The 24,749-nt window shown below is 38.9% G+C and overlaps 1 protein-coding gene across 2 annotated transcripts in view; it reads left to right on the top strand.

The window, feature by feature from the left end:
- The window catches only part of ca16b (carbonic anhydrase XVI b), a 112,568-nt gene that overhangs the window by 34,670 nt on the left and 53,149 nt on the right, over positions 1–24,749 (top strand). For both annotated transcript variants that reach the window (XM_031287695.2, XM_031287696.2), the window contains exon 3: positions 19,691–19,870. In XM_031287695.2, the coding sequence (XP_031143555.1) occupies positions 19,691–19,870 (180 nt within the window). The remainder of the gene's footprint in view (positions 1–19,690; positions 19,871–24,749) is intronic.

Genomic DNA, 24,749 nt, shown 5'->3' with positions numbered 1-24,749 from the left:
GCGACATGGTTTGAGGGAGAAAGAAAAGACTGTTTCTGTAATCACAATATATGGATTAGTTTTTTTTATAATTGTGTAAATATTGGGTCTGTAATTTGGTTCATCAATCTCTTGTTGTTGGATAGCTGAGGTAAGTTAAATATAGCCCATACATTGACACTATAAAATCCAAAACAACCTGCCGTATTATCTTTCTGCAAACCCAAAGATATTTATTTTGATTTAGGGTAATCCAGCTTCAAATTCTCGCAGGCAGGAGAAAGATCACTCAGGCCTGTCTTGTAGAGTTTCATGACTCATTTAAGTGGGAGCTTGTATACCGGCAAGGGGTAATAAATAATGTAGATGTATCAAAATTATTGGGGTAGAAGCTGCTCTTTGCATATTGCAAGAAAGGTTTAGGCTATCACACAATTTAGATACCAACCATTTTTACTGGGTTTCTGTTAATGTATGTTCTGTTTTTAAAGCTGAACATGACACTTTTCTTTCAGCAGCCATAAGCAAGATTTATAAATGGACCTTTTAATTGAATTAAGCAAAAAGTATCCTCATGTTTGAAAACATTTTGAGTCTGCTAATGTTTCCAGTTTTCTGAAATATATAAATGGCGCCAATCCCCTTTTACTTCCTTTAAAAAATAAATTAAATAAAGAACATCTTTTTAGACTCAAGCAGCAGAGGGAAACTTTGAAGCCAGAGGGAAAAATACCACTTCGTCAGTTATCCAGGTACACACCACTGCATATGCTACAGCATGTCATCCATTAGCTGCTGTGGTAACAACAAGCCCATATTTACATTTCATTTAGGTGCCACTTACTGTACAGTAAGCTGGGCTTTGATTTCGTGGTGCATGTGTCTGTACAACAAAGGGCATCAGTGGAGGGGAATTGAGAATTCAAATTTGTACTTTTTAACTTTTTGTTTTGTTTTTATGGCCATACCTAGAGGACACCTGCACACAGAAGCTTTAATTAGGAAATTAATGTAACTGATCTTTCCCAGCATTCACCTCTCCGCTTCCATCCCTTCTATCCTTTAATTTCCCTCCTCATATCTTTACTAATGCTAGCCGCATCTCTATGCTATGGGAGTAGTGAGGAGGGTGAGATGCTGAGTGGATTAAGGCTGGATTTAAAATGGCTGCTTGCTGTGCTTAGCTCAACACAACACTCCTCTGTAGATGTGGTCATGTGCTATCTTGTGATATGTGACTTTATTAGTGGTTTTGGGGTATCCAAGGCTAAAAACAAAAAACTGCACAGTTTCTCTCTCTGCTGCACTCAGTTTTCATTCCTTCCTCTTTCTTGCTTCTCTGTGTCTACTGACTGATACATGTATCCACAGATGCACACACTCTCAAGCTGTAAAAATACAAGCAAAGGATGACCGTGAAACCATGCGAATAAGCAGCAGGTTTAGCTGTGCAGATAAAGGTGTCTACAGCCAATTTAATAAATACATGTCTTTTTAGTTCAGGTCTAAGAGCACAGGTGCAAAACGGGAAGATAATTTGGTTGAAGTTGATGCTTACCTCCACCAAGAAGGTTATGTTAAGATGGCCTCTGGCTGTGTGTTTTAGTCTGTTACCGCCATATCTCACACTAATGGTGGGATTGACTTGGACGTTTTTTGTGTTCAGCTGTGATCTCTGCAGAGAGTTCATCCAACAAAGAGGAAGGCACCTATTAAATGTGGAGACTTTGTGGCCTATCCTAAACAATCACCATCATCCAAACACTGGCTGTAAAGAAACCATTCTGCTGTGTTATCTGCCCAAGGTGCTGTTGATTATAAAAGTAATGGTCAACTCAGGAAGTTCCGACTTTTGACTCTGTTAGGTGGGGTTTTGCTTTCCCTTTCATACAGTGTAGAAAATCAGAAAAATATTTGAGGGGAAACTTTTGTGTGTATGTTGAGGAAATGGAAATTTAATCAAAATAAAACAATGGCTCAATGTAGGATTAGGATATTGGCCTAAACCGGTAAATATATAAATATTTAACATTTTGGGGACAATTTTTGCCCCTCGATCACAATCTTTAGGAGGATTCTGAGATTTCTTGGGACATTTTTGCCCTTCGCCCCCCTTCATTTCTGACACTTCTTCCATAGATATGTGAATGGTTCTTGCTGATTTGCATATCAATCTAAACTTGTCATTGAGTGAAAATATTTCAAACTACTACCAGTGCAACTACTCCTAGTAGGCCACTTTTACGAAACCTATAGTAACCTTTCACTGTTGTCTCACTGCCATTTTATTGTTATTTTTATATCTGTCAGAGAATCATGGTGGCGCCCCCGCCCCCCCCAACCTCCACCTGCTAAAATGTCATGGTGTGCATGCCTGTATTTGTGCTCATTTGTGTATTTCTGTTTCAACTAATAAAGAAGTAGAATAGCTCATAAGCTTTTGAAAGATTATTACAATGTCAGGGCTGTGAATGGATCTCCGTATCAGTCCCAGGCAGCTTGTGTACATGCGATTTGCAGAGCTGATCCCTACATTGTTATGACAGATGGAAATCTGATTGTGCCCCTAGTGTCATTCACAATCTGTATCTGATATTGGAAATTGCAACTAATATTAGAGACATGTGTCCTCCACACATATTGTAAATAAGACATAATATACGTATGTATAGCAGTATCTTTAACTACCATGTCACACTTCACATGTTTTGAAAGGAGATTTTATATCATGGCAATTTAGGAAGGATTATTGAGACATTTGCTTGTTTTCACAGTATTTGGCAATGTAGGACCAAACCCCTAAATAACAGCTCTCACAAAATAGCATGTACAAGCAGGCAAAATAAAATACCAGATCTCAGGGCTCACCATGTGGGTGGAGATAGTTCACCTCTAACTGCTGACTGTGGCTAATGGTGTGCTTAGTGGTGACCTCATGCCGTGGGGCCATCCTGATGTCATAACAAGCAGGTAAGTGAGAGTCATCTGTGTCTCACAACCTCTGTCCCCTGGGAGACAGCAGCCTGCCTGTCTCCTTATGCCTGTCCTGGTTCATTGCTCTGCAGTGGCCCACTGTCCACTCACCCTCGTGCCGTTGCGTGGCCCCTCAGTCAAGGATGAGGGCCCTCTGGCAGGCATTTACTGCCGCTTCCTCTGCCCTCCCCATCTGATGTCCAGCTGCTTTATGCAAGAACGGTGACACAACTGGTTCTGTGTTGGTTGGGATGTGTAGCATTTTTAGCCTTGCTAGCTGCATTGCTATAGGGATGGCACTGACTGCCTGCTGTTCCACCACTTTGGTCCACACTGAAATATCTCATGGATGGATTGCCATGAAATTTTGTACAGATGTCCATGATGCCCAGAGGATGAATCCTACTGACTTTGGTGATCCCCTGCCTTTTCCTCTAGTACCACCAACAGGTCAAAGCTTTTACTTATCCAGTGAAATGGCTCCACATCTACTACTTGATGGATGGGCACAACATTTTGTACCGACATTCATGGTTCTCTGAAGACGTATCGTAATGACTTCTCCTCTGAAGCTACCAGCAGGTTCATAGTTGTGGTTTTGGGTGAAATGTCTCAGCAATTGTTGTATAGTTTGCCACGGAATTTGATAAAGGCATTCATGTTTCCCTCAGGATGAATTGTAATCACTTTGGTGATCCCTTAACTTTTCCTATAGTGCCACCATCATTTATGACCACACGGAAAACTAGTGACATTCCCATCAGCCTCAGCTGTACTTTTTGTTTAGAGCTAATATCAACCTAAACTCAGGTGTTGAATATGGTGAACATTATATCTGCTTAACATGTTAGCATTGTCATTGTGAGCATATTAGCATGCTGATGTTAGCAATTAGCTCAAAGCACCACTGTGCCTAAGTGGACTTGCTAATTTAAACAGAATCAGAAAAAGTGAGTTTTGGACCATTATTCTTTTAGCAATATAGACCATAGTTCATGAACATGACATTTATTTCACTCTAATGTAACCAAATGTGTAGTTACAAGTGACACAAAGAGAACATTTAGAGTTGACCATTTCCACTTATACCCATTTGAGCTAACATGATTTAATTACTCTCACTAGTGAGTTGAGAAAGTGGTTGCAGTATGCCTTCTCTAATATTCCAGTGTGGAAGTTCATAGTTTAGTTGAAGTTCCTCGAGCCAAAGAAGAGATAATTAAACTAATGGATGAAGGTGCTTAAATGGAATATGAGGGTATGGCACCTCAGAAAGAGGTGATGGCTTAGAATAAGATAAGGTGCTCACTGAAAAGAAGCCTATAATAGGAAGAGGTGGAAAGGGCGATGTGACAAATTAAAGATTGATTATGTTATATTTTTGCTGTGTTGGTGCACAGTCTAAGTATGCAGGGCATTGATTTGTTCAATTTAAGGAACCAGATTTTCTGTTTCCTCTGAGGACCAATACTAACAAAATATTGTGCAGATGTCCTCACACATTATCGTATCTACTTCAGCCTCAGTGCGTTAGCTCCATTTTAATAACTACTGAAATGCTCACTAATTATTCCTTTACTATAATATTGACTGTGATTTAAATACAATCGCTATTTCTTATATATATCGTATGGCCAGCTGCAGGACATTTATGAGTGCTGAGGTTAGCGTCAGTGCTTCCGACAGCTGATATGAAACAGTTGCCCTTGGACAAAGCGGAGTAATGTAGCGTCACTAATCAGTGTTTTACTTTGCGGCTCTACAGAGTAGAGCTCTGTGTTCTGCTCGACAGACTGCTCACCTCTCCCTTCTATTTACAATTAGCAAGAGGCTTCTTTGCACTGATGCAGTGTTGGATTGTTGTCACACAGAGAGGGCAAAACCCCAAGAGAAAACATTTGCTCTTTTATACTGTGTGGAAAACAACTTTTAAATGTGCGGAAAAGCAGCTATGAAGTTTTAACGGAGAGAGCTTTCATTTATTAGCTTTATTTACTTTAGTTATGCAAATCCATCTCCACAAACTACTTCATTAGCCAGACAAACATAAGTAATCCTGTAATCCTAAACTAGATGAAGTAAGTTAGAGGGAAGTGTTTTATAAGATAACATCTTCCACATCAAATATAGTACTTTTGAATTTCAGGGACCAAACTCATTGAAGCTGGAACTAAATAAAAATCTCTGTAGAGGAGATGATTTGTTAGACAAAGTAAAGTTTGCCAAAGAAACGGTTACTGAAACAACTGTTACAGGGAAGGTAGAAATCCTTATCAAAGGACATTGGTACTTTAGGGCTTTTTTAGGCATTTTTATTAGATAGCCATTAATCGATTGGCATGTATTATTATTATTATTATTATTATTATTATATTATTATACCTTTGCTGTCCTTTTTTAAAAATAGAATTACATTTCTTCAGGAATTGGCCAGTTTCTACTGCTCGCACTTATTACGACAGACCTTTATAATGATTGGGCTACTGTTTTGACGATTGGTGGAATAAACGTGTAGATAGTAGCCTGAAAGCACGATTTTACGCTGAAAATAAGGTTCATACTGACCTAAACAGCCTAAGATTGATTTTACATTAGCAGCTAAATCAATGAGACAGTTCTGAGTTGCACAACTACTGCATATACCCATGATATTGGATGCCATTTATATTACAGTATCTAACTAAAATGGAAGGTGTCTGTGTGTATGTAATTATGTATGTCCTTTTAATTTGAGATCTACGGGACATTTATTATGATTGTGTAATGTACACGCTGTGTAGTGTATTGAGAGGGGACCCCTATTAACTGTTGAACTGCCGAACGGCATGCTGGGTACAGCTTGCTCTCTGTCGCTTAGTACAGTAATATAGAAAGAGAGACATAAGATGTTACATTGAAGCAAACTCAAACATTTCAAGCATCAGTGATTTAACTTTTGGAATGACCGCTTTTTTTCCTGGGAATAGCCTGGTCCCAAATAGCTAGCTGTTAGCAAATGACGTGTATACATACATACGTGTAACATTGTTAGGGGACTAATGGCAGGTGCATTGCTCAGGGCCCAAAGAATTGCATTGTCCAGTGTGAAGTTGTTTGGATGAGTGGTTCTCGAGAAAGGCGTCGTGCACACTTAAATTGCATAAATAGATGTTTAAATATACCCTAAAGCTAAGGGTAGTTCTTCAGAAGGCATGCAACAATTAGGCAGCATATTTTTGGTCAAAATGCAACTACTGGTCAGTTTTTCACTACTACAGTTTGGTTTTGGTTACATAAATAAATCTTTGTATGCTGTTGGAGATGTTGAGCTCGTTTGTGTGGAGGTCATCTTTTGACACGGTGAATGCACCAAAATAATGAACAAATCTATCTATTTAAAACACTACAATTTCTATGAGCAACATTCAGTGTTTGAAATGAGAATGCTAGACTATTTGATCAGATTTAATCCACAACTAAGGACCCTGATGCACCTAAGAATTAGTGCCAACAAAGGCTGACTGATCAGTTTGTCACCTCATGCCTTCTGTTTAAAACGTTTTTTAACTTAAGGCTGAAACTGAATTTAAATCCCAAATTAAATAAACACAATGGAATTATTTGATTCATACATTAAATATTGTCATCACTCAAAATTGCATCCTGTTACTATTCAACAAATGACCAAATCTTTAAACATAATACTTGCACTACTTACTGGAGGACATACTGTACACTTGAAGAGACTTAAAAGCCTGACCCATTTTTGTATTGACAAAAAGTACTAGCCTACAAATGCTCCTTATCATGTAGCAAAATAAAATGGACAGACCTTGGCCTTACCGTTTCTTATTTCAGAAAATGAGCAGAAAAAATTTGAAATGGGAAAATAATCAGGGGTATGAAATGTCTGTTCACTGTAACTCCTTGATGATTAAAATGTAAAGATGCATACAATTCTACATTTCATATGATGTTTTTAAAGTGAAGTTAACAAAACAAACACATTAACATTGAGAGTTGAGACTTGCGCAGTGGACTCACTCAGGTCCTTCCTCTTTGCTTTGAAAAGTTGATATCAGACTTAAGCTAATTATTTTGTGGACATTTATTGTGTGAAAAGATACTGCAGTCTACAGCTGTTTGATCTGACAGAGCGAGCTGTCCACTTGCCCCCTCTTCTCCAATCACCTGCCTCGCCTGTCGCAGAACAGCAGCTGTGCTGTGAGGCAGAACAGACAAACATGGACACAGAGAGTGATCGTGCTCAAACCGCACCCATCTTGTCTTTCTTCGGCATGCTACATAAGTTAGTTGTGTAAAGCCCATTGTATTAAAAAAAAGGTGTGCAACTCAGAATGAGTCTAATGGGGCCTGAGGGTAGTGACTTATTCTTACTGTGTGCGGGCCTGTTTTCACATAGGCCACATTGAGAAGTCAAGTCAGGTTTGGGCATCACATATAAATCTCACATTTTGCAATGATCCATTGTTACAGTGTATACTGAACATTTTGTCATTGTCTTGCTAAATCTTCTACACATGTACTACTCTGTAGCAGTAGCACGGTCCCTACGTAGGTAATGCAATTTATTGTGTGGTGACCGAGATCCCAACAGAAGTCAAGGTTCTGAAACATTTGTAGGCATGTTGGCTCCTTGCCATATTGAAGGGGAAACTTTTTGAATTGTAGGAGAAGCTCTTCCTCATGGGGACAGAATGTATTTCTGTCCCTCTTTTTTCACACAAGGTCTTGGAGATTATTTTTACAGACTAGGGGATGTTGTACTTATGCAGTGGCCAACACCCAAGAACAGGAAGCCACAGTTTCTATGAAAGTCCACGAGATGGAAGCAGATAGCGCCAAGGGAAAACAATATTTTGGCTGGAGCTCATTCTGGTGACCAATTAGACCCCAATGCCTGTATGATTTACCACTTCCTCTACCTGCTTTTATGTGTTTGGGGCTGCTGTGTGGAACACAATGACCCCTGATTAAAGATTGAGCTCAGGCTCTGAGACGACCGTGGCGCCATCCTTATCAGATGCCTACTTCTCAGAACTCGGCAAGACCACCTGAAATCAATGGTTGTATGGATTGCCACACTGACAGGCTCAGACACTGTGAGCAAATTTAGACTTTATTTAAATAAAATAATATTAATACATATGTGTATAGTTTTGTTGTGGTGCTACTTTTACTTTGGAAAGCATGGTTTCTCACAGGTCTCATAAGCGCCTAATCAACTCCTCAATATTTGATCTCTTTTCAATTCTTGATGCATAAATAAGTTTTAAGGTATCAAAGATTGCTTGCCATTACTGATTTGTAAAGGGCAGTCATGAATAAATACATGAATAATTAACTTGGAAATGTACAGTATATTTAAGGATTCGAAGTTTGTGGCTAACTATAAGGGCCTTTTGTCTTTTAAAGCATTGCCTGAGACACATTGTATGTGCGGATGGATTGTTTGTCTTTTCCTCCACCCTCTCCTGTAGACATGGGCTGGAAGGGAAGCCCGGATCTTGAATGGCCGGGTGGAGTGAGGGTTATGAGGTCACACTGTTAATTGCACAATGAAACATGTCTGGGTTAAGATAACGCCTCAAAGAAACCATTATGTAACCTTAAATCCGAACTGACTGAAATTTGATTAAAATGTGCAGTGTACCCAGGCAGTATTTAAACAGTGAAATGTTAGTCATTTTGTTGCTGTTTTCTCCAGCGCATTGGGTCTAAAATGTCAAATGTCAAATCAGCTTTAAGTGTTGACTTTTCAGCTGGATGTTTTGAGGGGGTCCATGTTGGATGAACAGTGCAGGACTTCATAGCCCTTTGTGGAAATAATCCATCAATTTAAGGACACTGGAGTAGAACAATGGTCCTAAATGGAAGAGACCGACAACAAGTTTTATTTATGAGAAAACAGTAGAGCGCTCTTGACTGGTGTACAAATGCGCAGACCAGACTGAAGGCAAAAAGCCACTGAAACGAGGAAGAAGTGAAGATGACTAGACAGCGCATCACCAGGGAGTGTCTGCGGATGTCTGTGGGGTATAGATTTCAGACATTGATTGAATGCAGAAGGATTTGCAACCATATATGGACATATTAAAATATATTATATTATTATATTTCACATCAAGAGATTCCTGTCCCCTTAAATTCAGGGGAGACCGTTCAAATACAATTCTACATTTCATATGATGTGATTTGTGATTATAACACTATCATATTATGACTGAGGTAGCCCTCATAGTCATTGTTTCATTTCAAATCCACTGGGTCGAGTACAGAATATGTCTACAATATTTGCTTCCATTTTATCGTCTCCTTTGGGAAACATCTTTAAATTCCCTGACCCTTAAAGGAACCAAATGGAATCAGCATTAACTCCTCTTTTTGTTTGACAGACAGGCAACGTCTCCAGATTAGATTGTTTAACTTGAGTCACACACCCACACACACCTGTAGTATCTTTTCACTGCAAACTGGCAACTCAAAAGCTGCTCACTTACAGGTTAAAAAAAAAGAGATTCCGGTGTCTGGTAGTTGTGCTGGTGCCTGTCAGTGTAAGTTCATACAACAACTCATCAGAGGAAGATGATGGTACTCTACAAGAAAGCAACATACAGACTACTTTATGTTGTCCTCTTGTGTCCTCTTGTAGACATCTACAGCTTTTATAAAGGTATGGCATTAAAACAGCATTTATTTTTTTTTACCCTTTTTTTTTTTTTCTGTCTCACTCGAGGCATTCTGTCTCTCTACAAACGCATTGGCTTGTGAACTTGCTTTGAGCCTCTTCCCACCGTAACTCCACGTTACAGCCTTACCGCATTCTAAGTTGTGATGATTAGCTTCTCTGTAGACAAGACATTTAACCTCCACTTCTCTCTTTACAACATTTGGCTTCAGTCCTGCTAATTGGCCATTAGATTGCCATGAAATGCTGGAAAGAACGTGCTGGAAGTAGAAAAGATTTTTCTTGACACTGGTTTACTTTATCGCCTCTATTGAGATGACCACTCTGATTTGTCTGATCCTTTGTGGTTTGAGTCATGGGAGCTTGTACCAATTTCTGAAAAGCAAACTCTTTGTAGAGGGCAAAGCTTTTTATAAAAGTTGACTGAAAGTGCTCTGTGTCTAATGTCATGGCAGAAAGTGTGTTTGTGTTTGAAGATTGTTGCTGTACAAAATGAATTTGGCCATCAACCTCCATGGCAGGTCGACGGCAGCACATTACAGGTTTTTGTTGAGTTTGCTAGAAGCATAGTGGCGGCTTGGACTGCATTTGTAAGAGATGATAAATGAATGCAGGTCTTCCTGACTAATAAAGCAGATTCATATCTAAGTGAAGTACCACTTCGGACCACCCAAGGAAGCGTTGTGAGGCCCGGAAATCTAACTCATCATTTAAACTGAAAGGACAGAATTGTTTAACAAAACTCCTGCCTTATCATATCCGTCATCACCAAAAGCTAAACTGGCTCTCTGTTATATAAAAAGCTATTTGAACTTACGTATGTAACAGGGGTCTGCAAGTGACCCGCAGCATCCGCAAAAGGGAGTGCAACTTGAGATAGTAGAGGATTATTGATGATCCATTGAATCTGATAATTCATTAGATTTTGTCTGCTTTTTATGTCACTTTGGCTTAAGCATTACACTTAGGTGAAGGTAGTAACTCATCTGAACCTCCTGCCAGCTATATCCAAGAACAGCTAGACCTTTAATCACCTGTCACAAGAGGGTGGGAAAAAAATTGAATATCGTATACACCATGAGTTTTTTTGCGACAATTTTTAAAATGGGTTCATTTCCCTAGAATCGATATTTTTTTTATTTGTTGTTTACCAATGATTCACCTAATTCTTCTGACGGCGACTACATCATATCCTTTTCCAGCAAAACAGACCGAAAGCAGAAAATAAATGTTCTTTACAAATGAAATAAATGTCAGACAGAATGACCAACTGACTGACTTTGCATTCTTCCTAGAAAATAATTAATTTTTATAAATGTCTCATGATATATTGTCTCTAAAGTGTATTATTGAAGTTTTGTTTTTGTTAAGAAGGAAAAGAAAATCGCAATCCTCAATACTATCAAATTGCAATACTTCTAGAATCACAATAATCAAAATCGCAATACAAATCGAATCGGCACCCCAAAGCTTATCGTCCCAGCCCTACTGTCACATTTGGTGTCTGCAGTAACTCTATGGAAGCTGATAATGTAGTGGTTCTGGATACAATGATGGGAAGTATTAATTATTGTATGGGGATGGTATTCATCATATTTACCAGATGTTATAGTGTTGGGAAAGGTCTACAAAGGAGGGAGGTTGAGGAGTTTAACAGATAAAAGGATAAAATCTGTAAATAAATAGCATGTAAAGACATTTTCTAAGACATGGAATGAATTCTTTAGATATCAGTAGAGCTGTAAACATGATGAATTTCAGCAAAACCAGTGGTGGAAATGCACTTAGTTCATTTACTTTTTGCATGTTTTGTGGACAAGAACAATGTACTAGCTCAATTTGATATCTGGTACCATTTTTAATCATTAACCATTGTGCATGCAGATTTTGCTACTTTATCAGTAACGTGTGGAGGCAGATATGTTGGTAAAGTTGTGGGAGCAGCTCTGCTGTAACAGCCTGTTCTATTCCACCACTGTTTGCATTCGACCAGACTGATTCAAAGATTCATGTCCATCGGAAAACAATAACTCCTTGCTAAACATTTTGATGTATTCATTTTTTTTGTTATAAAACTTTTGTTGTGTTCTTGTTTGTCAAAACTAGGGATGTTAATAATTTACTGTTAACCAACAATAATAATTTGACTGATTAATACTATCAGTTAAAAACAATATTAGGACATGCTTTAATGCAAAAGCCACACTGTATTACATTTCCTACACATTCAATAAAAATGATACCTTGTACTGTAGCTATTTATACTTATTCTAATGACATTTTATTAAAAGCTATCTTCAAGAAACATGGCTAATCCTACTTGTTGGGGCTGCATTTTCCACTCCATTCTATTCTCAGCTGACGAAATATTCTAATTTTTTTCATTTGTCATTCTTCACTTTCTTATTGTTGCGTCAGTGTCTCTACAATAACGTAAAGGAACACAAAGAGAATTTTTTCATGTGTCTACTCTCTTGCTTCTTAGTTCACAACAGAACTGACAAGGTCAAATAAATGCACCTTTTAATTTGGTGAAGTGTAACTGAAGACTCACTCATGTATCACCCTCTGTGTCCCCCACAGTGACCCCAGCCGCCTTTTGTCATTCTTGCAAACTGCACTGATATATTGAGTATCTGTTCCTTCAGATCTCCTCTGAGAAGTGGATTTTAGACAATGTTGAGATAAAGCTTTCAAAAGCACCGAAGCAGACTGCAATTATTTTCACATTTTATAATACATGGGTAAAAAGTATTAACTGTTCTTCATCGCATATTACCTCACTTGTCTTTGAAGCCTACTAACGCCCACTGAGGGTAATATGGGTTTTTACCTTCATGGTTCAATGACCATTTTTTCGTCATACGCAGTCCGCTCAGTCAGAGAATCTAACGAGAAAGTCCTTTTGAAAGTACATTTACCTATGAATACAAAATCACACACAAAAGCGATATAGGCTAATTGTTGCAATTGAAACATATTTTCATTTACCTGAAAGTTTCCACTGCTTGTCTCTGTTGTTTAGTCACATATTTCACTCTGGTGTAACAGTTTGTAGTTTTGGCAGCATGACCTTATTTAGACTTGGGAACAGTCAGTCACCAAAATTGGCTGCCCCAATTTTGCCAGGATGATTTTCCTCACTTTGATTGTAGTTGCATGCTGTCTCTTATTGTCGTGCATCTTAAAATGAAACCCAGAATCGCACATAGCACAGAAAACAGAAGTGTTAAACTGAGTCCCACTCTAGGTATTAGTGAATCCAAGAAATTATGAAACTCTGATCTAGTGACTAAATTTGTAAACCATATCCATCCCTGGCTGCTTGTTATACTTGGTGCTGCTTGTTATACCTGGTGCAGTTGGAGTCTCTAGCTTCATTGTTAAACGCTCACAATCGGCATCGTTCAATAGACGGAGTCTGCTTCCTTCTCGCAGTCAATTCAGCTGTGCGCTGAGCTCTCTCCCTTTCCCTCATCACAACCCAGCCATTAGGTTACAGAGCTGCCAGGAAGCATGTAAAGTGATCTGTGGGACACAGACACAGTGGAACGAAGTGATGCTGGAGGGAGGGAGAAGGTCTGTTGGTGTGTTTTGTGCAAAGGAGCTCTGGTATTGTAGTTTATAGTAGGGCTGGGCAATATGGAGAAAATCAAATATCACAATATTTTTTGACCAAATACCTCGATATCGATACCACAACGATATTGTAGTGTTGCATATTGGTGCTTTCACAAAATATTTACACAATGAGATTTTTGATAAATAATCATCAGTAATGTGGATATAATGACTAAGTGGGTATAAAGGCAAATAATAGAACAGTTACAACAGTCTGGTAAGTTCAGAAAATAACATCACTTTACTGTAATGCAGCCTTTAAAACCAGGAAAAGACAACACTCCATATTACGATATCCAAAATCTAAGACGATATGTAGTCTCATATCACGATATCAATATAATATTGATATATTGCCCAGCTCTAGTTTATAGTAGATAGGACGGAAGTATGCTTATGTTAGTACCATGCAATCACCATGCCTCAGAGTTCATTCTAAATGCCTCCAAATACAGTCAAGGCTCCATACAATGTGCAATATCCATATTAAATGTGTCTATACTGCTGTGAATAGGTGTAAGAATATGTATCTGAATTTCATGCTTATCTGAGAGAAAAAAAGAACAAAGGCGTGTGGTGCCATGAGCATAACTATACTAAGGAAGACAATTTCCATCTGTCTGTTAGACCGTCGCTCCACTACTTTGGTCCAGACTGAAATATCTCAGTGTCAATCTGTCAAAATGGAGATTAAATACAAATACAAAAAAACGATTATGTATTTAAATTAATCTTTTGCAGTACCAAATCTTCCTTGTGTGCTAAACATTGTGTTGATATAGAGGGTTCTCATCTTGACAAAAGTGATTTTAGACAAATTCAAAGATAAAATGTCCTTGTTTGTGGTTACCTTTTTTTTCAAACTAAAACCATGGTTTATTGCTGCACAACCTGGGTTTTGTTTTCATACCATCGGTCATCAGTTATGACAACATAGTTACCAAAGTATTTGTCGCTAAAATTGGGTCCAACAGGGCAACAAATGTGGGCAGTCAGATGATCATAGAGGTCGTAAACAAGCCATTAGTTTGACCAGATCAGCTACCATTTAACTTGGAGGTAAAACCAAAATTGAGCACACCAGTAATCTAGCTAATAATCTCTCAAGAGTGCAAACAACTACATACGAAATGTCAAAGTTGTACCAGGAATTCGGGCTGTAAAGTGTTTCTTAGACGTTTACAACAGACAGTTTGGCTAACCATTTTACCGGTCGCCTTTGTTTTCTCTTCCAAATACATTTGACTAACCCAAGGGTTTATTTTTAACCTGTGTGATAATCTGACCACGCCTACTTGTTGCCCCATCAGACCTGTAGTCTATGCTTTCCTGTAGTCTATGATTTTAAATGTCAGAGACCATCCTACAGGAAGTGTTGCTGGCTGATAAGAAAGAAAGAAATATCTGCCATTAGCTGGTTATTAATTGACTGATTAAAGAAGTTAGTTGAGTTTTCTGGCTCGCCCCCACATTGTACAAGCCCTCAGCTCATCAGTTGTCTAACCTGGACATTTGATACTCCCCAGTGCTACAATGGCTCTGTCTCCACCATCTGGAGTGTTATCAGCATACGGAAACTGACAGCAGGAATGTTGTTCAAAATGTTATCCTGCATTCGCTAAAGGGATTCTGCAGCATACACAAACGCTTCAATCTCTTTTACCACTGCTCCAACTGCAACAACTATTGTGACCCCTCTCAGTGCTGTCGATACTGTGCCTTATATCTGCTGGCCATGTTGTGTTGTCAGTGCCACTCATACATATGGACTGATCAGCGTAGATTTTTGCAAATGCTAGTGTGCCAGTTCTGGGAGGTCTGCCAGGCGACATACAGCATGGATGCTTTCTCTCAGAGGGACAAAACGGAAATGACAAGGCAATTGCCATTCTGTCAGCATTGCCATGGTAGCACAGGCATGGCTGTTTATCCCGAGGTTAATGGGATGACGCCTGGAGCTGAAAGTGCCAGATTGAGAGAAACATGTGCCTGTTTTACTTAAAACAAGAGTGGTGTCACATCAGACAGAACAGAAGTGAGCCCAGAAAAAGGTTGGATTAACAACAGTATGGACTTTATAAACATCACTCATTTTACTCCTAGCATAAATCATAAATTACTAAATGGAGGCATTATTGAATTTCTCTTAAAATTGATGAGGCCTAGATGCAGTAAACACGTGCTGCCATTATAGGGTCTGCCTTATAGGGTGTCGAAAATTACTTAAACTCAGAAAAGCACGCAGAATGTGAGAACTATGCATTTTGTAAAGGCAGGGGGTAAATGTAGGCTTATGGACAGTTTAGCATCAAACCTGCTAGAATCCTTCTTGGTGAGGTTATTTTCATATGTTTTGTACTGATATGTTTAACAGATATGGCTGCTTGTTGTGCTACTGCCACAGATGTTGAATTTCTTTGAGGTGATATGACGCTTAGAATATTGATACATACAGTAAACAATTTATACACACTGAAAATGCAGCATTGTGTAAATCCCCAAAGTACCCCAGACAGCGCAAATGAGGCACATTTCAATAATATCTTGCAATTAGAAGTTGTACCTGCTTACTGTAAACAGCTGACCAGATAAAACTGTCTATGCTGTTTATTTAGGCACTAATGTCAATCAGAATCCTATCATTTGTCCATGAGTGTTGCAGCCTGGTCTACAGATAAACATCTGATTCCTATTATGAAGCAAGTTACATTTACATCAAAGAATAAAGAAGACAAACCCCAAATAAAAGCAAAACTAAAACTATATAATGCAATCCACCCAGGAACACGACGAGATAAACTCAAGAAAAATCACACTTTGCTTTCACAGTCTCAACAAATATAGAACATTACAAGCTTCACACACAAGTATGATTTGGTGCAGGGCTATTGTGGTGATTCAGATTCACTAGTTTCCCTTTGCAACAATGGTTATAGACTCATTCTGCTAAATATTGTTATAGTCCCAGAAGGTGAGCTGTAACATCAGTGTAACTCACTCATCTTTGTCCATCATAAGTATATAAAACGATCAGCATACCTCATGAATTACCTGATAGCACCTATAAAGATTTTCATTAGAATTTAGTGTGTCGTGCAACCCGCTGTGTTTGAGCTGTTCTCCTAGAGAGCCCATATACTAAATGTACTTGCAAATAAATCAATCTAGAATATTTTTAAACACTTAGTACTTATTTTTAATTTGTCCACCTCAGCCATATACTGTAGAGGCAGAGCTACAGTGGGAAAGGCTTAACCACTAGGATTGTAGTCATTCTGATGGATGGCAATGAGACAGATTAATCGACTGCTGTGCAACCCTCACTTATCTGATTTTAGCGCTGCTCCTCCCTTTCTGTTGTTGAAAGGCAGAATTATTTGTCGCTGTAAATAGGATATAATGTGTGTTTTAATGGTAAAATAAGCAAAACATTACACTTTTCCCTAGTTACACTTTGAGTGTGGCCTTTACTCACACCATGTTTTTCTGATGTGACCAAGGGAATTTGTTTTTATTGTGAGATATGTCAGTCAAGGCCATATATATCTCAGTAACATTTCAAAAGGTTTTTGTAGTTTGCTAGAATTCACTTAAAGGAGACCTATTATATACTGTTCATCTGTGCTCTGCTGTCGCTATCTCAGCAGTACAGTCCGTTTTTGTAAAAGTAGGCTAACGATTATGTCATAACCACGCGACTTTCTGTCGCATAATAGAGAAATTACCGTATAGTCAGGAAAAGTTCGCACGCAATCGCGGGGACGTGGAGGCATACAGTCAAGGGAGAAGCCCATAGAGAGTCCATGAAAGCATCGGAACAAATTATTTCAGCAACGTTTTGCTCCTGCTCCTACGCTCATGGACAGCTCTTACTCACGCTCTCTGTCTCTGCAAGATTCGGAATGATTCAGATTTCTCTTGGTGCAGCTACCGGACGACTTACAAATTTCAGACAGGTCGCTCACGTCACATCTACGTCGTCAAGCTCAGTTTGAGGCTAAGCAGCAGCTGCGCAGTACGCTCAGCCACCACCATGTCTATGGTACATTGTACATTGTAACATTATAGATATGACAGAAAATACAGAAAAGCATAATAGGTCTCCTTTAAGAGGAGAAAGAAGGGAAAAAAAATGGTGGTTGAATCTGCCCACTGGAGAACCTGAATAGTTTTCAGTGTTTTTTGTTGTTGGTAGCCCACAGAGCACGCTTTCTCTTTTAGGGGAGTGGTAAATGTTTAAAGCAACTGGAGACATTGCTCTTCAGACAGCTCTGCCAACGATAGATATATATATATATATATATATATATATATATATATATATGCTGGGCTGTCAAAATAACGCGTTAAAAAAAAATAACGCAGATTAATCCATTCCAGCTGTTCTAGCCACCATTGGACTGTAAAATGAAGAAGGGAGACGAGAATGTGCTGCCTGGATCATTAATTGGAACATTTACTTCTCCTCTTCTTCCTGCCAACCCTGGTTACCGAAATCTGGTGCCACTGATATGTCTGCACTTCTCTCTGATGCTCTGAAACAGACGGCAACACAAACACCGCTGCACGTGACGCTAGTTAACACTATACCAAAGCCCGTCTACGGAAAGCCGTTCCACTCCCTATTAAGCCCCATTGTACCTACTTTGGTTGCAGTTCCACCAGAGTTCCACTGGGGGTGATCACGGTCCAGTGCAAAATTAATGGGACCCTATGGAGCTAGACGGCTAAATTTGTCTCTTTCGCCTGATTGTCGTTGAGAAATCTCAGATTTGATTGTAGTTTTTGCAAGTTCAACATGGATTATAGGTCAAAAGTTGAATGAACGAGTACTTATGCCCTTTCGATTTGTTACAGGTTGAGTCGTTGTTGCCCATAACACGCTAGCATTCTGCTAATGAATGCTGATTGGTCAGTGAAGGACTGATTACGATCGGAGATCCCGCTTGAAGGCATCCGAAGCAGAACCAGAATGTCAGAGTGAATATTTCGGCGAGGTCTTTAAAACATTAGCAAACCTCTTTCTAGCACGTGTATTGACAGGGAGAGCCTAACCTGTCAGCTGTGTTGTCGATGCCTCGAGAGAAAAAAGGAAGCGACTCAGAACTTGCCGTAAAGCAGAATCTCTGGCCGTATATGTGTATGACGTCATTGACATTTTAAAAGAGCAGAGCTCTAGGGTTAGTTACATATTGGGAGTTGCACTGGTACAGACATTGGTAAGTTTAAAGCCACGGTGGACAAATTGAATCCTGCTTCTTAATGGAGTAATTAGCTAGAAATGCAGCCATTCCAACATTTATGATGTCTAGACCTCTCCAGCCCATAATCTTGCAGGTGGTGTTTAAAAGACAATAAGTCTTAATTTAATTGGTCACTGGACAAATCTGAGACATTTCCAAGGGCTTAACATAATTTGTGCACTTTTTTCCTAACTTAGTGACCTATTCTTTGTAGAGATGAATGAAATAATTCCTGTTTGTGTCTGCGCTCCCCATGATGCATGTTTATGGTTGTTTAATGGCTGACGTGGCAAAACATTGGATATTCCAAAAATAATCCTGAATAGCGCTGTCTTTCCGAGGGACTCTACAACAGTGTCTCTGGCTGCAAGGTGTTTTTACATTACAAGACATGAAGCCGCGCTTGATCCAGGGTGTTTTAGCAAAGAGTGGTTCTCATATCTTTTTCATGAGCCAGTAGTAAAGTTGCCCCATATCTGTAGGGAATGGGATCATGAATATTGTGTTAACCCAGAAAAGTTCAAATCCATGCATGCTTCCTTGTTCCCTGATCCCTCAGCTTTTGTTGTTGCATTGGCCCATTGTACCCAAGAAGAGATCAAGGGGACCCCTGTCGGTTGTGGATTATTCCTTTGTAGAAGCGCCACTGTAGGGGATAGAGGATTAAAAGAGCAGACAGTGGATGGGGATTCTACCGGAAGTTCGTTTGCAGTACACTGCACGTTAATTGTTAAAGTGAAGTACTTTCTATTGAATAGCCTTTTAGGTATCATGTTTTTTGTTTTTAAACTTATCTGAGGCACAGACCCACATTAACTCAGCAACCATTCTAGGCTCAAGTTTCAATGTGTGTAGAACCGTAGAATCTGCCTCATTTGGATATTTATATCATGTATGGACAATTAACGCTAGAATTGCCTGTAGTCAGATGATGAATTTTCATTGTGTTTACATGGTTTCCCAGCTGTTGGAGGAGTTTAGAGGGCAGCTGAATGAATATGAAAGAATCATTGTCCTCTTTCTCTCAATTTCCGTTAATGGCATATTGAAACCTGACTGCTGCTGTAGCAGTAATATTGTCACATTATTTCTAATTTGGTGTTAGTTATAGCAAGAATCCGTAGACAAATTGGATTCTGTGGTAGTCTACATTTTTCATAAGCTCTTGTTTCTTCTATTTCTGCAGGAAGCCATGGACCTCGTAGCTGGGCAGCCTCATACCCAGAATGTGCTGCGAACAACCAATCACCTGTGGACATTGCAGATGAACAAGCTTTGGTTTCGGAGGAGTACCAGGAGCTGGTGCTCGACAAGTTCAACGCTGAATCCTCCAACCAGACCACCATGAAAAACACTGGAAAGACAGGTCAGGATCACAGAATTAGTTTGGACTAGTTTTGTCCTTAAATTACATTAAACACACTAACATAATGATAACAAAACACAAACTTAAAATTTCTCCGTACTGTACTTATTGTTTTTTGTTGGGCAATATGATGGCGATATACAAAAAAAAAAAGCTACTGTAGAGCAAGCAGGTCATTATTGCAAATCAAACCCTGACAGTGTGATGAAGGACACGGGGTCTTAAATCAGTCTGAAGGGGTTTCATTCGCAACAATGAGCTGCTCGCTATATATATATATATATATATATATATATATATATATATATATATATATATATATATATATATATATATATATATATATATATATTATGACACAGCTACTAATTATAAATTTCAAAATGATTGAATTGATTTAAAAATGGTCCTCCAGAGTCTATGATCAGAAGTGCGTCCATAGCAACGGGCTGTTATTTATAGCAGCACAGATCGTAGAATGCCATAATTGACCAATCAGAATCAAGTATTCATGCCGTGTAATATTGTTGGATACAAATTTGTCACTTGACAGAGATTGTGCCATATCATTTAACGTACGGTGGCTATCCCTTTTATACAATTTACTTCTAGTTTGTATTAGACCATTGCAAGCAGTGTTGTTAAATTACTCAGCAAGAAAGCCTTATGGCAATATGGATTTATATAGATTTTGTCATAACTGTTACTTACTTTTCTGAGATTCTGTGTGGTCATTTTTAACACCTTTTAAAATGTAATTTCTAGGTTGTTTGCCATTTCACAATATATACTGACAATGTAATATAAATATATACGGAGTGTCTATTTGCACCCCAGGTACGAATAGCCTCGGCCACACAGCTGAGCTATTCACACCCTGTGACGTAACAACAAAAACACGTTGCTCGCGTGCACCGAAATCATGGCGGATGTTCATCTTCCATGACTGCAGAAACTGGCATATTAGGAAAGTTTTGTCTCTAAAGTTCAATTGAATTTCTAGCGGAAAATGGATACTACAGTTGCGCTTTCTGTCTTCAGTGAAAGCATACAACCGTTAGTTTGTTAGTTAGTACGTATTTTTTGTATACAGTATGGTTACCTAGCAACCGAGGCTTGAAGACACCAAGTGGTAAACAGTTGTATAACATTCTGTAAGAACTGCTATGTGAGTGGTTAAAACACTGAACTTTGGTCTGGGAGCCTGGAGTTCAATTCTCCGGGGAAGCAATTGTGTTTTTTTCATTTTGGATTGGATAATTTGCATGCAATTGCGCAATTCAGGGCCCGCGAATGCGAACATTTTTTTGCAGGGTGGTAGGGGAAGACTCATGAATATGCCTGCTCTGGTTGGGTTGGTTAGGTTAGGCAAGGGTAGTGGGATTGGTTATGGTTAGGGTAAGAATGTCAGGGCGATAATATTCCAAAAAGGTGTAATACATGAGTAGTATGGATAACTGTGTGCAAATATATGTCAAGGTACTGTAAATGCACAGCGGTGCAAATAGCATACATTGATATTTGTACCAGACGGGGTATTAATAGAACACATTGCTGTGTGCACCGGCAGGGTACGAATAGCATTCATTTCTAATTGCACCAGAGTACGAATAGCTCTTCTAATTGCACCAGGGTACGAATAGCATACACTGCTTATTGTACCAGGGGTGCAAATAGTCTCACCCAAATGTATATAATGATAGGACATAATCCATATTACTTACCCTCTTGACAGATTTTAAATCCAAGCCCCAATGTTTCAGTGAAGTACCTAACAATCACACATAATAATTTGTCTTTCATGATTCCTTCATCTCTTCCAATCCTCTTTGTATCAACCGGCATGCCTTGTTTTCAGAAATATTTTGAAGCTTACTTGGTTTACTGCTACTTTAAACCATTGCCATTTTTTTTTCGATCAGCTAATCCGTGGACCATTGGTGTAAAACCATGACCTTAATTGATCTCCTTTGCTTCCGGCACAGTTTCTCTCAGAGAGTAGTTTCATCTTTTGCGTTTGATCATAATGAGAGTTGTTAGCCTCCATGACAACCAAGACCGCTGGGACAGCCGAGCAATGCTGCGGGCTGCTTATTTACAATGATGGAAATAACATGGCTGGCTGTAATTTTGGGCACAAACAGTACAGGAGGAATTTTAGATGGCTAAGCACTATGAAAATCAGGAAAATGGAACAATGTTACCACAAAATATTATTATACATACACTATTTAGAAGAGGACAACTTAATATTTAGTAAATTCACCTCACACTATTTGAAATTGAAAATGAGTTTGCCCTAAATGAGGAACCTTTTTTGTTTTGCTTATTAAACTATAGTTTGCTATTACTACTGCCCTGGAATTACCATGACATAACATGACAGGTAGACTTTTTGCTCATTGAAACATTAGGCTACATTTTCTGATGAATGGCAAATTAAATATTACATTACCAAGATGACATGCACTTCAGAATATAGCGTGTTTTAAAATATTTAATATTATTTAACTGGATGGATGGATGGCTACCAAAGCCTTAAAACCTAAGTTGAGAATAAAGTCAAAAGCAGTGGATAAACTTTCCTCAACATTGATTTTTAGGGCTGCATTTGATTGTCCTTATCACTTGAAATGTGGATGAATGTGTTAATGAACTGCTACTACTTGTTTGGTGTTAGTTATTATTCCTCGCAGATATTTGTCCTTCGTGTTTTTGAAAAAATAGTTTCAGAGTTTTGAATGTGATGCGTTGTTCTTCTTAAGGGAATCTTTGGCCTTAGGAGGCGTATTGTTTGCCTTTATACGTTGTGTTTGGCAAGTCTACTTTTTTTTTTTCATGCGTCCTCCTTTACGGTCTTTTGTTGTTTAATTGTATTGAAGTTGTTAAAGATGACGTCAAACATAGCCGAGTGTATCCAAGCTTATTGTGTGGTTTTCACAGCGCTGTGGTCCTCAGGAGCCGAGCAGAAGCCCGTTAGGGACACTTCACTCATCTATTACCTGACTGCTGTCAACTATGATCATGGTTTCAAGCATTTTGTATCATGAAAGTTTAACCATGCAGTATCTCCTCTCATCTTAGCTGCAATGTTTTCATATATCTCTTTGTCCATTCATATTGTTATGAGACTAGGACTACTTTTTTCTGGCTTCCTCTGTCATTTGTTTACATGTATTGCCACAACAGATTGATGTACAGTCTGCGCCAGGCTCCAATATTCAGTGTTGACCCATATTGCACATTTGTCAAATTGTATTGCACAAACAACTAAAAATGTTTAATTCCATAAATAAGTGCAGGTTTGCAAACAACATTAAGGGCGTCTTTCCCGAAATGTCTGTGTCCTAATTACTGTAGCTTTTATAACATTATTTTTGAAGACACAAGAGAGCTTTAATTTTTTTAAGCTAACTTTTTCATCAACGATATTGCTTGTTGATATCCTCACGGTCAGCGTTCAATGACAGCGGTACTGTCTCGTCATTATTATCGTTAACAAAATTAATACTGCAGCAGAAATTATTATTTTTGTTATAACTTATTGTTATAAGTTAGTATGGCCAACCTACACAATTTAGTTGCAACCACAGTTTGACGACACTGCTTGTGCTCTTTGAAATAAGTGAAGAACAGTTTGGTTTTAAAGCATATCCAGCGGTCAGAAACACACAGGAGAATTCACTTATAATACACAGCGGAGGTAATGTTTCCCAAATAGGCGTATTAATCAGCGGTAGCCTGCTGCGGACAACATGCTTGAGAGCCGTGAAGCCCTGAGCTCCGCGGGTGCTTAGTTTTTTGTTTTTCTACCTGTATTGTGCGTTTGCTTAGTTTTATTTACATTTATGTTATTAACATTGAATGTGTCACGTTCAGGGGACAGCCCTAGTTAATTTACACAAAAGTATAACAACCGACAGTGGCCTCCATGTTTACTTCTGTGCTGCATGTGATGTCTTTTCTTCTTTTCTGCATGCGGTTCAGACATTTCAGACAGAGACTCCTGCCTTTTATAGATACTTTTTCCCTGATAATTGTTACGGCTGTACACACATTGGCACACATGGCTGCCTCCCACAGTGTCTTTTATATGCTGCCACCTCGGGGTGCTGAAGTCCAAATGTTCAAACCCTGCACAGAGGGGCTTTAACATCCTTCATACTATTTAAAAGTCAATGTTGTAATTAAGAACGGAGTGAATTGATCTTAAAAGTTCATCGAGATTGATTTCACAATGTTCCCTTGTGCCTTGACCCGCTTTGAGATTGAGCTGATGGGCTGCCATTCAAGCAATGTTCCTCAACAAAACATTTCTCAGTAAAATTTCAAACAACTCTCAACCAAATTCATGAGGAATCGTAAGGCCTCAGAGACATCTGCATTGATCAAGGATTTACTTTCACACACACGCTCCCTTTCTCTCGCTGGCTGTGATTCAAGGTCTTTTTGGCTTAGCTTCTAATTCCTGCTCTGCTGTTGGAGGGTTCAAACACACCCAGGGCCGCATTTCTAATGAAACTCCCAGGACCAGAGCCAGCATCCCCTTTCCTTGACTTTCCTTGTGTAGCAGACAGGATTACACTACTTCAACAACAGCAGAAACACAGATTTATTACCATCCTTGTAAATACGTATGTGTTTGCAAACAATTATGATCACGTGATGGGTAGTTCTTTCCTATGCAGACCGATTTTCACTTTGACCCGATGCTTTCAGTCTTGGAAATCTCCTCCATCTAAGACCTTTTCCTTCATACTGTGGCTCATCAGCTTAAGCAACACTGGCACATTAATACTGCTGGCAGATTCTTTCTTGCCTCACGACAGGGGCTCAGCTCATCCCTCATCACACAAGGTTCTCCTCTCTTCATCTCCTT

Source organism: Sander lucioperca, chromosome 6 (assembly GCF_008315115.2).
Source record: "Sander lucioperca isolate FBNREF2018 chromosome 6, SLUC_FBN_1.2, whole genome shotgun sequence".
In the NCBI taxonomy this organism is placed as follows: Eukaryota; Metazoa; Chordata; class Actinopteri; order Perciformes; family Percidae; genus Sander; species Sander lucioperca.
This window is presented reverse-complemented; position numbering and strand designations above follow the sequence as displayed.